Raw genomic sequence first — 16,117 nt, 5'->3', positions numbered from 1 at the left:
TACTTCTTTTTTTCCTTCTCTCCCTGCACCAGCTGACCTCCTTGACAACTCACCGCTCCTCCGACGACGTTGGGCCTTTTATAGGCCTCCCCCGGACTCCCGCGCCTCCTCGAGCTGGAGTCTGAGCTGCAGACACTATGACACATCAGGGAGGTGAAGAGTTATCTGGACGCGGTGTTCCAAGAGGCAGTCACACCACTTAGATTAAATCATTCAAATTTGGTCGTAATCAGGGACAGAAGGGTGTGACTACAAGCGAGGCAGGTAAGGGGGCCCAGGATGTAATGATGGAGGAGCCTCAGCCCTTGCTCTTGTCAAACAGGTTTGAGGCTTTTACTCCCTGTGTGGACGAGAGCAGGGACTGCAGGGAGGATGAGCAAACTGACCACAACACCATGGTACAGGGAGCCATTCAAGCTGGGGGATTTTTAAAAAATGCAGTAGTGGTTGGGGACAGTATCATTAGGGGGATGGTTACGGTTCTCTGCTGCCGAGAGCGTGAGTCCCGAAGGCTCTGTTGCCTGCCCGATGCCAGGGTTTAGGACATCTCCTCAGGGCTGGAGAGAAACTTGGAGTGGAAGGAAAGATCCAGTTGTGATGGTCCACATAGGTACCAACGACATCGGTAGGACAAAGAAAGAGGTTCTGCTGAGAGAGTATGAGCAGGCAGGGGCCAAATTAAAAAGCAGAACCACAAAGGTAATAATCTCTGGATTACTACCTGAGCCACAAGCAAATTTGCATAGGGTAAACATAGAAACATGGAAAATAGGTGCAGGAGTAGGCCCTTCGAGCCTGCACCACCATTCAATAAGATCATGGCTGATCATTTACTTCACTACCCCTTTCCTGCTTTCTCTCCATACCCCTTGATCCCTTTAGCCGTAAGGGCCACATCTAACTCCCTCTTGAATATATCCAATGAACTGACATCAACAACTCTCTGCGGTAGGGAATTCCACAGGTTAACAACTCTCTGAGTGAAGAAGTTTCTCCTCATCTCAGTCCTAAATGGCTTACCCCTTATCCTTAGATCAGAGAGTTAAACACGTGGCTCAAAGACTGGTGTGGGAGAAATGGGTTTTGGTTCGTGGGACACTGGCACCAGTACTGGGGTAAGAGGGAGCTGTTCCATGCGGATGGGCTCCACTTGAAGCGTGCTGGGACCAGGGTTGTGGTGAATCAAATAACTCGGGCGCAGAGAGGACTTTAAACTAATTAGTGGAGGGGGGGGAGAATTCAGCTGAGCGAAAATTTTAAAAGTCAAATAACAAAGAGAAGGCAATAGATCAGGGTAACACTGGGGGAAATAAAAACCAGAGCGTGCCAGGAAGGGACATAGTGTATAAACATAAAGGTGAATCAGAAAGTGGGGTCAAAGCAGGAAAAAATGGTAAAAAAACAAATTTTAAAAGCTCTTTATTGGAATGCACGTAACATTCGTGACAAAATAGATGAGTTGACGGCACAAATAGATACAAATGGGTTTGATCTGATAGCGATTACAGAGACGTGGTTGCAAGGTGACCAGGACTGGGGCCTAATTATTCAGGGGTATTTGATAATTCGGAAGGACAGACAGAAAAGAAAAGGAGGTGGGGTAACACTGTTAATAAAGGATGGGATCAGTGTGTTAGTGAGAAACAATATTAGCTCAGAGGATCAAGATGTTGAATCAGTTTGGGTGGAGATAGGAATAATAAGGGGAAAAAGTCACTGATGGGCTTAGTCTATATGCCCCCTAACAGTAGCTACACTGTTGGACGGAGTATAAATCAAACAATAATGGAGGCTTGTAATAAAGGAACGGTAATAATCATGGGTGATTTTAACCTTCATATTGATTGGACAATGCAAATTGGCCAGGGCAGCCTTGCGGAAGAGTTCATAGAGTGTATCCGGGATAGTTTCCTTGAACAGTATGTTGCGGAACCAACCAGGGAGCAGGCTATCTTAAATCTGGTACTGTGTAATGAGACAGGATTAATAAATGATCTTGGAGTAAAGGATCCTCCAGGAATGAGTGACCATAACATGGTTGAATTTCAAATTCAGTTGGAGGGTGAGAAAGTTGGTTCTAAAACCAAGGTCCTAAGCTTAAATAAAGGAGACTACAAAGGTATGAGGACAGAGTTGGCTAAAGTGGACTGGGAAAATAGATGACATTATGGGACGGTGGATGAGCAGTGGCAGACATTTAAGGAGATATTTCATAACTCGCAACAAAAATATATCCCAATGAAAAGGAAAGACTGTAAGAGAAAGGATAACTATCCATGGCTAACTAAGGAAATAAGGGAGGGTATCAAATTGAAAACAAGGGCATAAAAAGTGGCCAAGATTAGAGGGAGATCAGAGGATTGGGAAACTTTTAAAAGCCAGCAAAGAATGTCTAAAAAAATGATAAAGAGAGGGAAGATAGATTATGAGAGTAAACTAACACGAAATATAAAAACAGATAGTAAGAGTTTCTACAGGCACATAAAAAAGAAAAGAGTGGCTAAGAGGATGAGACTGGGGAATTAATAATGGAGAACAGGGAAATGGCAAAAACATTGAACAAATATTTTGTATCGGTCTATGAAGTAGTATTCAGTAAAATAATGGGACTAAAGCGGACAAGTCCCCTGGACCTGATGGCTTAAAAGAGGTGGCTGCAGAGATAGTGGATGCATTGGTTGTAATCTACCGAAATTCCCAAGATTCTGGAGCGGTCTCAGCAGATTGAAAAACCGCAAATGTTTAAAACAGGAGGCAGACAAAAAGCAGGAAACTATAGACCAGTTAGCCTAACATCTGTCATTGGGAAAATGCTAGAGTCCATTATTAAGGAAGCAGTAGCGGGAAATTTGGACAAGCATAATTCAATCAAGCAGAGCGAGCGTGGTTTTATGAAAGGGAAATCATGTTTGACAAATTTGCTGGAGTTCTTTGAGGATGTAACGAGCAGGGTAGATAAAGGGGAATGAGTGGATGTGGTGTATTTGGATTTCCAGAAGGCATTCGATAAGGTGCACATAAAAGATTATTGCACAAGATTAAAGTTCACGGGGTTGGGGATAATATATTAGCATGGATAGAGGATTGGCTAACTAACAGAAAACAGAGATAAATGGGTAATTTTCTTGTTGGCAAACAGTGACTAGTGAGGTGCCGTAGGGATCGGTGCTGGGTCCTCAACTATTTACAATCTATATTAATGACTTGGATGAAGGGACCGAATGTAATGTAGCCAAGTTTGCTGATGATACAAAGATAGGTAGGAAAGTAAATTGTGAGGACACAAAAAATCTGCAGAGTGATATATACAGTCTAAGTGAGTGGGCGAAATTCTGGCAGATGGAGTATAATGTAGGAAAATGTGGGTTATCCACTTTGGCAGAAAAAATAGAAATGCAAATTACAATCTAAATGGAGAAAAATTGCAAAGTGCTGCAGTACAGAGGAACCTGGGTGTCCTTGTGCATGAAACACAAAAAATTAGTATGCAGGTACAGCAAGTAATCAGGAAGGCAAATGGAATGTTGGCCTTTATTGCAAGGGGGATAGAGTATAAAAGCAGAGAAGTCCTGCTACAATGGTACAGAGTATTGGTAAGGCCACACCTGGAATACTGCATACAGTTTTGGTCTTCGTATTTAAGGAAGGATATACTTGCATTGGCGGTTCACTAGGTTGATTCTGGAGATGAGGGGGTTGACTTATGAGGATAGGTTGAGTTGGTTGGGCTTATACATATTGGAGTTCAGAAGAATGAGAGGTGATCTTATCGAAACATATAAGATAATGAGGGGGCTTGACAAGGAGGATGCAGAGAGGATGTTTCCACTCACAGGGGAAACTAAAACTAGGGGACATAGTCTCAGAATAAGGGGCCACCCATTTAAAACTGAGATGAGGAGGAATTTCTTCTCTCAGATGGTTGTAAATCTGTGGAATTCTCTGCCCCAGAGAGCTGTGGAAGCTGCGTCATTGAATATATTTAAGGTGGAGACAGTTTTTTGAGCGATGAGGGAGTAAAGGTTTATGGGAAGCGGACAGGGATGTGGAACTGAGTCCATGATCAGATCAGCCATGATCTTATTAAATGGTGGAGCAGGCTCGATGGCCAAATGGCCTACTCCTGCTCCTATTTCTTATGTTCAGAGTGACCCCATGGGCTCCAGCTAGTCCTGGTGCTGCAACCCTTCCTAGTGGGATCCTGCTGCATTGGACCTTTATCTCCCTTCGCTGCTGATTCATCCCAGATAACGGTTATGGGAAACAGAGTGGAGACTGCCCGCATTTCTACCGCTGCTCTTTTCTCTCTTTGTCTCCGCCGGAGTCCATTGATTCAATCTGCCCGAGAGACTCGGGCTCTGGATCATATGTACCGCGGGCTCCGGACCAAATAAGGCAGGAGGCGGGGCGGGGCGGTGCTGCTGGGCAGGCGGGGTCGCTATAAAATGGGCAAGGCGGCGGCTGCCGCTATTGTTCGCGGTGTCAGCGCCTGAGGAACGTGCGAGTGAGTGATCAAGTGAGGGTAGGTAAGGCGGGGCCGGAGTCCGTTACATTGTGTCGGCCGGCGGCCCGAGCCCAGTGAGCAAACTCTTCCATTTATACATTGTTACATCTTCAGCCGCTCCCGACCCGCACCGCTCCAGGATAGGGAGGGGACCGCTTCGGACCCACGCCGCTCCAGGATAGGGAGGGGACCGCTTCGGACCCACGCCGCTCCAGGATAGGGAGGGGGCCGCTCCGGAACCACGCCGCTCCAGGATAGGGAGGGGGCCGCTCCCGACCCTGGAGGGGGCTGCCCCGAGAGCTCCGGACCCGCGCTGCTCCGGGATAGGGAGGGGGTCGCTTCGAACCTGGGGGCTCCAGGCCCGCGCCGCTCCGGACCCGAGAGGGAGCTGCCCCCGGGGGCTCCGGACCGGGGAGGGGCCGCTTCCCCCTGCGCCGCCTTTGTCTAGGAATTCATCGTCTGTCGGCTCCTTGTGCCTGGAGAGCCCACTCTCCTTTCGTATGGGTATTAGTGTGCGGGGAGGGAATGGAGATTGAAAGGGGGGGGGGGGGGAATGGAGTTTCCTGAAGTGGATGAATACTCTTAGCTCCAGGGGATGGAATAGAATGTGGTTTCTCTATATACTTGTGGTATTCCCCCTGTGCTGTAAATGAATGGTCTGGGGTTAAAGCAGTTTTTTTGTTCATAGGTTAACTGAACTGAAATGGCAGACAAACCAGACTTAGCGGAGGTTGCCTCCTTTGATAAGACCAAGTTGAAGAAGACTGATACCGAAGTGAAGAATACGCTGCCGACAAAAGAAAGTAAGGATCCTCCCGACTGCATTTGACCCCTCCCTTCTAAATTTGGCCCAAGTCCTGCTGATGAGTTTAATTTCTCTTTTTTTCTCCCCAGCTATTGATCAGGAGAAGAAAGCCGACAGCAGCTAGTTTCATGGCCACTTCTGTCCAGAATCGCACTCTGTCCATGGCTGGAAGAATCTCTTTTTGGGCTCGAAGAAATAATATCCCTGATATATACTGTGAACTGAACTACTGAAGGAGGTGCAGCATTGCCACTGGGATCCAGGGGCTGCTGGTTCCCTGCTGAGACGTTTATAACGGTGGCCCTCGTGAGTTCTCCAGTGCTGTAAAGATAATGAATAATAAAAATTCAATTTGTGCAGAATGTTGTTTCTCTCTCTTGCTTTGCACAAGGTACCTAAATCGTTTTACATTTAAATTCACTAAGAAGGAGCAGGTGAGAATAGAACTGAACACCAATTGCAACTCTGCTGTAGTCTTAAAGCCTGTGTTTAGATTAACTAATTAAAGTGACTTTAAAAAAAAAAGTAACTGCTATCAGGGTGGTGGGCAGATTCAATCATGGCTTTCAAGAGCATTTGATAAGTATGGGGGGGTGGGAGCTGAAGTCTTGGAGAGCATGCATTTGGGTGATGGGCTGAATGGCCTCCTGTTCTGTGCTGGAACATTTCTGATTCTAATGGCTCCTTAAATTGCAGGTGGTGAATTGCCTACAGTGGCTGTCCTGCTCCATCTCAGGGCTGTTGATCTTGCAGACAGTGACAGTGCCTTGGCTGATAGTTGAAAGGCAGACCCCAGGTGGGTCATCAATCTCTACTATCTAATCTGAAGCTATTGATCAAATGTTTCTTAAATCACAAGTGGTGCACTGCAGTGGCTAGCTTCCTGACACCCTGCTTGTACTTTTTTTTTGTCCATGATCTTGCTCTTTTTTTTTAAACAATCTAACATTGACTGATTTTTGGAATCCATTTTCTCTAAGCAGTCAAGTAGGGAGTGGCTGGTGTCATGTGACCTGTCTAAATTATGATGTGAAAGGTACCTAGTTATATTAGTTACTTGAGTGCTGTGTACTTAAAACTCCTACTTGCAGGGAAAATAAGTTCTGCACTGGCTGCAGAGCTATTTTTGAAGACTTTGCTCAGGCACGGTTTCCCCCTCAACCACCCTTAACCCATCAATCTCCATCTTGATTCCTTGAATAATGTTCACAGCTCCATACTCACTTTCTGGTTGGGAGGTTGGGCTTCTACTCAATGGAATTCAGAAGAATGAGGTGATCTTAATGAAATGTAAGATTGAGGGGGCTTGACAAGGTAGATGTTTCCATTGACTGGAGAGACTAGAACTAGGGACATAATCTTGGAATAAGGGGCTGCCTATTTAAAACTGATGAGGAATTTCTTGAGAATCTGTAAATCTCTGGAATTCACTGCCTCTAGAGCTGTGGAAGCTAGGTCATTGAATAAATTTAAGACAGAGATCGACAGCTTAATCGTTAATGGGTTATGGGAAATGGACCAGAGTCCATGATTGGATCAGCCATGATTGTATTAAATGGCAGAGCAGGCTCGGAGAACGAGAAGGCCATTCATCCCTTTGAGCCTGTTCTGCCATTCAATGATCGTGGCTGATCTGTATCCTAACTCCCTTTACCCAGCTTGACTGACTCTTAATGCCCTTGTCTAGTAAAATGTCACAGTTAAAATTAATCAAGCTAGCTTCTGTTTTTTTTGTGGGAGTTCTACCCATTGTGTGAAGTGTTTAGTAACTTCTAAATGGCCTGGCTCTAATTTTAAAGTTGTGTGCCCTTGTCCTAGACTCTTGCACCCCTCCACACCACCCTTTCTTCCCCCCTCCCCCCCCCCCCCACCAGAAAAACATTCTCTACCCTACCAATCCCTTCAAAAATCCCCAAAACCTCAATCTTCTAATAACCTGGAATATCATGGGCTGCCCCAACCTGAGAACATCACCGCAGGTTGGGGCTATAAATACAGCTGGAGCGGCGGGCCCTTGAACATTGTTGGCGAAGGTGTGGCAAATGAGGGTACAGGATCCAGAAGAGCCAAAGGCCCAGGGGCAGCACAGGCCAGCCCTCAATGTGATGTGTGTGCACTAGGTCTGTGTAGCAGAGCAGTTCTCCAGTTGTCCTGGTTCAACCTTTGCCACTGGATAAAGGCCTAGCTCTGTCAAGCCTGTGTGGTAGCTGTTAAAATCCACACACAGGCATCTTCCACCCTCTTGACTGGAACATCGAATCCTTCATTGAAACATGTGAACTCTTGTGGAAGCAAGTCCTCCTTGTTCGAGGGATCGCCTATGGTAACCTATATTCCAGGGAATACAAGCCTAGTTTATGTAATCTCTTCTTCCAAGGCAAATTTATCCTAAGGTGTGGTGCCTAGAACTGTACACAGTACTCTGGATGTGGTCTAACCAGAGCTTTGTAGAGCTGTAGTGCAACTTAGCTTTTATAACTAGAGAACTAGAATATAAAGAGAACATTCCATTAACCTTTTGATTCATTTCTGTGCCTGACCATGTGACCTTCCCTCATCCTTTACAAAAAAACATGTTCATACTGTTTGTGGGATACTGCTATGCACAAAATGGCTGCCACATTTACCCACCCAGCAGAACAATTAAATATATGTGAGATGCTTAGATGTTTTGAGTCATGATAAAGTACCTTTTTATTCCTCTTGTATATCTCAGTGGCAAGAGGTCAAGCAAGATCTCCACCTTTGGTCTAAGGAAAAGTGACAGAACCAAAAATCATAAATTTTACAATTTAGTCAACTGTCAGATTTAATCCAAAAATTTAATTTATAACGTCATTGCCTTTTGTGGAAGACTTTTGCAAATGATGTCAGGCCTCGAGAGGTTTATGTCTGTTTTTTCATTCAAGTACAATCCTCTTAATAATAGCTAAGTTGCTTGAGAAACAAAGTAGTGTATGTCCCTGTGCTGTATGAGTGGAAGATTCCAGTTTAGTTACAGCAGAGAGTAAGTGAAATGTCACGTTCAGCACTGGCAAATGGGCTCACTTCATGTCCCCAAGTACATTGTCAGTACCAAGCAGCTGTGGATGGAGCAAAACCATTAATATCAATATATTTTGCAAAGATTTATAATTAATTCATCATCTTTCCCCCTACATAGTGCTTTTTGGCACAGGCACTTACTACTGACAGGTTGGTGGAGGAAGGCAAATTGGATATAATGACTTTTAAACATATTTCATGCTGGGATTCAGTTCCATGAAGCTGGAAGCCCTTTGGCCATCCTTCACGCACGAGTGTTCGGAGACTAGTTGAATGCTACACCCAAAACTTGGAATGTTCCTATATGATACAGGCCAACTCCGAAATCTTGCACCTGGTGGCCTAACAGTTACATTGACTGCACAATCCAGAGGTCCTGGGGCTGTGGGCTACCGCATTATTTTAATATTGGTTTGACATAAATAAAGGCAGGACATTGAAACAGAAATTTACAGTGCAGAAGGAGACCATTTCGGCCCATCGTGTCCACGCCGGCCGCTAAAGAGTCAGCAGCCCTAAAGGTTACGTACAAATCCATGAATAATAACAGAAGGGCAAAGAGCACCCAGTCCGCCACACACCACTGCAACACCCCTTATACTAAAAACATCTACACCCCACCACAACTGGAGCCATGTAATCTCCTGGGAGAGGCAAAAACGCAGGCCAATTTAGGGAGAAAAAATCTGGGAAAATTCCTCTCCGACCCATCCAGGCAATCAAAACTAGTCCAGGAGATCACCCTGGCCGCATTCTATTCCCTGCAGTACTTATCATTATATCTGTGCCGACCAACAAAAGGTCATCTAGTCTAATCTCAATTACCAGCTCTAGGTCTGTAACCCTGCAGCTTACGGCACTTTTAAGAGATGGTTGGATGGGCACTTAAAGTGGTGAGAGTTCCTGCATCCACCACTCTTCCAGGCAGCGAGTTCCAGATCCCCACAACCCTCTGCATAAAGAAGCTCCCCCTCAAATCCCCTCTAAAGCTTCCACCAACCACCTTAAAACTGCCCCCTCGTAATAGCCCCCTCCACCAATGGAAATAGTGGATAGTAAGGGTCTATGTCCAGGCCCCTCAATATTTTGTACACCTCGATGGGGTCTCCTCTCAACCTCCTCTGTTCCAATGAGAATAAATCCACCAATAACTCACCAATTCAGCTCAATAATGATTGCAAACTAGAATAATATTGAAGCTGTCCTATCTATAATATTGAGTAACTAGAATAATATTGAGCTGCATTCTGTTCCCAGCTCACTCTATTGTCAATTCCCTCGTCCCACCTCTCCACTTTCCCGGAAAAGAAAGGAGTTCTCCCAATGTTTTGGTCAAAATTCCTACCTCAACCAACGCCATCACAGATAAACAGATTAACTGCTCTTGCTCTATGCACCGTGGCTTCTGGCTGAACTACAAGTAATCCGTTGCTTGTGAAGTGCTTTGGCATATTCCGAGGATGTGATAAGGCACCTATGTAAATGCCAGTCCATTCTTAACAGTAGTAGATGAAAAAATAATTGCAGGTTGAGAACAGATCCATGACTCACAATCTGTAAACTCTACTAATAAAGTACTGCATCAGACAGACCGAACCAATCAGGTGTGTCATTGCCTGACCTCAGCCAACACTCAATGAACAGAGATTCCTGGAACAAGCTCTCTGCATCAGGAAAGTGCTCCATTCCCATGCAATCCTCCTTTATTTCTGTTTCAGAAAATGAAAATGCCCTCTCATGATTTTTTTCCCATGAGTCAGAGCCTCGGCAATAAGGCACTGCTTATTGCCGAGGCTCTATGTGGAAATAGTGCCTCCAAGTGCTCGTACAAAAGCAGAGAGAGACATGATGCACCAATCAGAATAATCTGAGATTCATCAGCTGAAAGATCTAGGGCTAGAAATTGTGTAGCGTCCCGTTTGGGGCGCTAACTTTTTCAGGAAGCGCAAAATTATCGCCGGGCGAAAATGATTTGTTGCTGCCGGGAACTTCTGCTTTAGCATTCCATGAGGGAAGCGGAGCACTAAATCAAGCACTACCAGTTCTCTTAGTGCGCTGAAGTGTGTGAACGGGGCGGTAGTGGCAGAGCGCTGAGCAATGTGCAATGCAACATTGCCATCTTTACAGGCTCCTTCCCTCGCTTAAAGGGAAGGGCCATTGATGGGTTGACTGAATCTTCATGCTGTCTCTGTTGGGCCACGGCACCTGCGCTACATGCACAGCAGTCCCAGGTGCTCAAAGAGAGTGTAGGGCTGAGCAATCGTGGGGGCAAAACCAATTAGGAGGCACCAGAATGGCAAGAGAAATAAATTGTGCCCTACCTGACCACTACTGCATTTAAATATTCTGCAGCTGTTGTTGTTGACGCCTGCTGATGCTGCAGGGGACGGGAGTGAATATTATATCCGGGGCAGTAACAGGGCACCGGATGGTGTTACAATCTACTTTTTCTACCTCTTCTACACTAGGGAGAAATTGGCCTGGTTTGCACTTCCTGTTAGCTCCTATGGGGGGGGGGGACGGTAATGGGGCCGCAAGAGAGCGAGGCGATAAGTGTTAGTGCCAGCGCAAAACTGGCAGGTAAGTTCACGGGTAGTGGTGTTTTCGCCGCGCCCAGTCGGTAACCCCTTAGCGTCCCTTTGCCGCCCCCCCTGGTAGGAGCTAACAGGAGGTGCAAACCAGGCCAATTTCTCCCCTCTAGTGTAGAACAGATAGAAAAAGTCTGAAACTATAACAAAGAGGCACTTCAGCTCTCAACCACAAAATCGTTTTAGAACCTTGAATCGGTGTGCAATAGCCGAATCTGCCATGTTTCTCTGTAACGAGGTTTTGCCTCTTCTCAGGGTGGGGCAGAGAATAATCATTCATTTCAAAAGGTGTGCCCCGTTTGGGGCGGAGGGCAATTTCGGCCCCATAGAGTCAGAGTCATTATGGCACAGTAGGAGGCCATTTGGCCATCGAGTCCATGCCAGCTCTCTAGAGCAATTCAGTCAGTCCCATTCCCCTGCTCCATCCCCATTGCCCTGCAAGTTTATTTCCCTCAAGTGCCTATCCAATTTCCTTTGAAATCATTGATCGTCTCCACTTCCACCACCCTTGTAGGCAGAGAGTTCCAAGTCATTACCACTCGCTGCGTAAAAAAGTTCTTCCTCACATCCCCCCTGTATCTCTTGCCCAAAACCTTAAATCTGTGACCCTACCCTTCCCTCTTGTACCTAGCCTGTACCTGAAACATCACCTCCTTAAAGATCATCCATTGTTCCAATACAGTTTTTCCTGTCAATCTTTGGTTCCATTTTACCCTGGCTAGATCCCCTCTCATCCCATTGAAGTTAGCCCTCTTCTAATTTAGAAACATAGAAAATAGGTGCAGGAGTAGGCCATTCGGCCCCTCAAGCCTGCAACGCCATTCAACAAGATCATGGCTGATCATTCCCTCAGTACCCCTTTCCTGCTTTCTCTCCATACCCCTTGATCCCCTTAGCTGTGAGGGCCATATCTAACTCCCTCTTGAATATATCCAATAGAAGTTCTACTTTAGATTGTTCCTTGTTCTTTTCCATTACTAATCTAAACCTTATGATAGGATGATCACTCTTATCCAAGTCTTCTCCCACAGACACTTGCTCCACTTGGCCCACCTCATTCCCCAGTACCAGATCCAGCAATGTCTCCTTCCTAATTGGTCAAGAACATATTGGTCAAGCAAGTTCTCCTGAACACATTTCAGAAATTCCTCCCCCTCATTTCCCTTTAATATAACATTATCCCAATCGATATTTGGGTACTTAAAGTCCCCCAATATCAGCACTCTATAGTTCTTGCACATCTCTGGGATTTCCCTACAGATTTTCTCCTCTATCTCTCACTATTTGGAGGCCAATAGACTACCCCCAATAGCGTGATCATACCCTTTTTGCTTCTCAACTCTAACCAAACAGATTATGTCCTTTCCCCCTCAAGGACATCCTTTCTTTCCAACACTACAATCAGTACTGCCACTCCACCTCCCTTTTTTCCTTCCCTATCTTTTCTGAACACTTTGCATCTGTGAGTATTAAACACCCAGTCCTCACCATTTTTAAGCCACGTTTCCGTAATTGCCACTACATCATATTCCTACAAAGCTAATTGTGCTTGTAGCTCATCAACCTTATTCACCACACTTTGTGCATTTACATACATGCATTCTAAACCTGTCTTTGTATTCCTCGTAGTCCTTCTTAGTTTGCTCCTATCTAATATGGTACTACTTCCTTCTCTCGTACTATCCAACACACTCATTCCTTTTTGCACCTTATTCCTCTTTTCTACTTCTATATGCTGGTGCCCACCCCCTGCCAATTTAATTTAATTTAGCAAATGTATTTTTTATAAAAGGTGAATATATATATATATATATAAATTCTTTTAATGTTTTTTCTGCCATTTTGAGGATATAGATAAGAGACTTTGCAATCTAATGCCAAGTGATTTCTTTTATGCATATTAGCTGTTGTCAACATAATTCTTAACATTATGAGCAATTGCAGCACTTAAGAATTTGAATAATTGTCGATCACATTTGAAAATAACCTGTAGTCATACACATAACTGAACCAACCACAGTCTGTATTTGTTTGAAAGTATTACATAGAATTACATAGAATTCACAGCATTTGGCCCAACTGGCCTCTGCTGGTGGCTATGATCCACACAACCCTCCTCTCATATTACTTCATTTAACTCTATCAGCATATCCTTCTATTCCTTTCTTCCTCGTGCACTTATCTAGCTTCCCCTTATGCTACTCACCTCTACTACTCCATGTGATAGTCAGTTCCTTATTCTAACCACTCTCTGAGTAAAGAAGTTTCTGCTAAATTCCTTATTGGATTTATTGGTGACAGTCTCATATTTATAGTCCCCAATTTTGGACTCCTCAGAAGTGGAAATATATAAATCAATGCAAACAGTACTGGACTTTAACGGTATTGCAAATTTTTTTCAATGAAATTAATTTATCCAACAAGTAGCTAGCCATACAGCCTAGGAAGGTCCCAGATTCGACACATGGTCTGTGTTGAGATAACTGAGGTAGCATTAAGGGTCCTACAATTGACATCAGCACCCCTGGATTAAACAGGGGAAAAACTGGCCAGGGTTCCTGATCAATATCCAGCAATCCCTGCTGAAAATGCATGCATGTAGAAATATTGGGATGAAGACAGGATTTGGTGGGGCTGAGATACTCCTACATCTTTCTTCCCACCCAGGTAGTCAAATAGCTTGCTAATGCACAAAATCAAGGCTCACCCAATCATTGCTTTCAGGAAAGGAGGCAACATTGGCAAGATATAATCATAGAATCAGAGAATGGTTCCAGCACAGAAGGAGGCCATTCAGCCCGTCGAGCCCGTGCTGACTCTCAGCTAGTCCCACTTCCCTACCCTTTCCCTGTAGCCCTGCAATTTTTTTCCTTGAGATACTTATTCAACTCCCTTTTGAAAGATAAAATTGGGTCTGCCTCCACCACCCTTTCAGGCAGTGCATTCCAGATCTTACTCACTCGCTGTGCAAAAAGTTTTTTCTTACAGCGCCTTTGGTTCTTTTGCCAATCACCTTAAATCTTTGTCCTCTGGTTCTTGACCCGTCTGCCAATGGGAACAGTTTCTCTCTATCTACTCTGTCCAGACTCCTCATGATTTTGAACACCTCTATCAAATCTCCTCAATATTCTCTGCTCCAAGGAAACAACCCCAGCTTCTCCAGTCTATCAACATAACTGAAGTCCCTCATTCCTGGAATCATTCTCATAAATCTTTTTTGCACCTTCTCTAAGGCCTTCACATCCTTCCTAAAGTGTGGTGCACAGATTTGGACACAATACTCCAGTTGGGGCTGAACCAGTGTTTTATGCAGGTTCATCATAATTTCCACACTTTTGTACTCAATACCTCTCTTTATGAAGCTCAAGATCCTGTAAGCCTTTTTAACAGCTTTCTTAACCTGTCCTGCCACCTTCAATGATTTATGCACACATACCCCAGGTCTCTCTGTTCGTGCACCCACTTTAGGATTGTATTATTTAGTTTATATGTCCTCTCCTCATTTTTTCTATCAAAATGCATCACTTTTCTGCATTAAGTTTCATCTGATATGGGTCTGCCCATTTCTCCAGCCTGTCAATATCTTCCTGAAGTCTATCCACTGTTCACTATACTTCCAGGTTTTGTATCATCTGCAAATTTTGAAATTGTGCCCTGTATACCCACATTCAAGTCATTAATATATTATCAAGTAAAACAGTGGTCCTAGAACCGACCCCTGGGGAACACCACTGTATATCTTCCTCCAGTCTGAAAAAACAACTGTTCACCCCTACTCTCTGTTTCCTGTCACTTAGCCAATTTCGTATCCAGGCTACCACTGTCCCTTTTATTCCATGGGTTTCAATGTTGCTGGCACTTTGTCGAATTGCCTTTTGGAAATCCATGTAGACTATGTCAACCGCATTACTCTCAACAACCCTCTCTGTTACCTCATTAAAAAACTCAATCAAGTTGGTTAAACACGATTTCCCTTTAACAAATGGGTGCTTGCTTTCCTTAATTAATCCACACCTATCCAAGTGACTGTTAATTTTGTCTCTGATTACTGTATCTAAAAGATTTCCCACTACTGAAGTTAAACTGACTGGCCTGTAGTTGCTGGGTTTATCTTTACACCCTTTTTTGAACAATGGTGTAACATTTGCAATTCTCTAGTTCTCTGGCACCATTCCCATCTCTATGGAGGATTGGAATATTATGGCCAGTACCTCCGCGATTTCCGGCTTCAATTCCCTCAGCATCCTAGGATGCATCCCATCCACACCTGGTGATTTATCTACTTTAAGTACAGCCAGCCTTTCTTATACCTCCTCTTTATCAATTGTTATCCTATCAAGTGTCTCCACTACCTCTTCCTCCACTATGCTACTGCAGCATCCTTTTCCTTGGTGAAGACAGATGCACCGTACTCATTAGTACCTCAGCCATACCTGCTACCTCCAAGCATAGGTCTCCTCTTTGGTCCCTAATTAGCCCCACCCCTCCTCTTTCTATCCGTTTACTATTTATATGCCTATCGATGACTTTTGGATTAACTTTTATATTGGCTGCCATTCTATTCTCCTACACTCTCTTTGCCCCTCTTATCTTCTTTTTCACTTTCCTCTGACCTTTCTATATATAGCATGATTCTCAAATGTATTTGCAACCTGACATCTGTCATACGTGCTCTTTTTCTGCTTCATCGTATTCTCTATTAGTTTCGTCATCCAGGGAGCTCTGACTTTAGTTGCCCTACATTTCCTCTCGCGGGAATGTACCTCGACTGTACCCGAACTATTTCCTCTTTAACGGCAGCCCATTGTTCCACGACAGTTTTGCCTGCCAATCTTTGATTCCAGTTTACTCAGGCCAGATCCATTCTCATCCCATTGAAATTGGCCTTCCACCAGTTAAACATTTTTACTCTAGATTGCTCCTGTCCTTTTTCATAGCTAATCTAAACCTTATGATACTATTGTGATATATTGTTTACAGCATCACAAACACACTGCACACAAGATAACTCTACAGGAACTTGTCATCATGTGATTTGTCACATGATGCTTTATTGTATTTACATCAGCATTTGCATTACCACAGTAGTCCACCAGGTGGATCAGTAGTCCACTAGGTAGAGCTCGATATTACACTTCTCCCTCCTTAATAATGAAGTAATCATAACAAAATAAT

At 44.3% G+C, this 16,117-nt stretch overlaps 1 protein-coding gene across 3 annotated transcripts in view; it reads left to right on the top strand.

Annotated features, from left to right (window-relative positions):
- Positions 1 to 5,671, top strand: part of LOC139264282 (thymosin beta-10) — a 154,146-nt gene extending 148,475 nt beyond the window's left edge. Inside the window, exons 1-3 of one of the 3 annotated variants that reach the window (XM_070880501.1) lie at positions 4,434 to 4,522; positions 5,193 to 5,307; positions 5,399 to 5,671. In XM_070880501.1, the coding sequence (XP_070736602.1) occupies positions 5,208 to 5,307; positions 5,399 to 5,433 (135 nt within the window). In that variant the 5' untranslated portion in view covers positions 4,434 to 4,522; positions 5,193 to 5,207 and the 3' untranslated portion in view covers positions 5,434 to 5,671. Of the gene's footprint in view, positions 1 to 4,433; positions 4,523 to 5,192; positions 5,308 to 5,398 lie in introns of those variants that run through there. The other 2 variants (XM_070880511.1, XM_070880519.1) reach the window with 2 other exon arrangements.
- The last annotated feature ends 10,446 nt before the right edge of the window (positions 5,672 to 16,117 follow it).

The sequence above is a fragment of the Pristiophorus japonicus genome, chromosome 1 (genome assembly GCF_044704955.1).
Source record: "Pristiophorus japonicus isolate sPriJap1 chromosome 1, sPriJap1.hap1, whole genome shotgun sequence".
Taxonomy (NCBI): domain Eukaryota; kingdom Metazoa; phylum Chordata; class Chondrichthyes; family Pristiophoridae; genus Pristiophorus; species Pristiophorus japonicus.
Note: the sequence above shows the minus strand (reverse complement) of the source record. Positions and strands in the feature narration are given on the sequence as shown.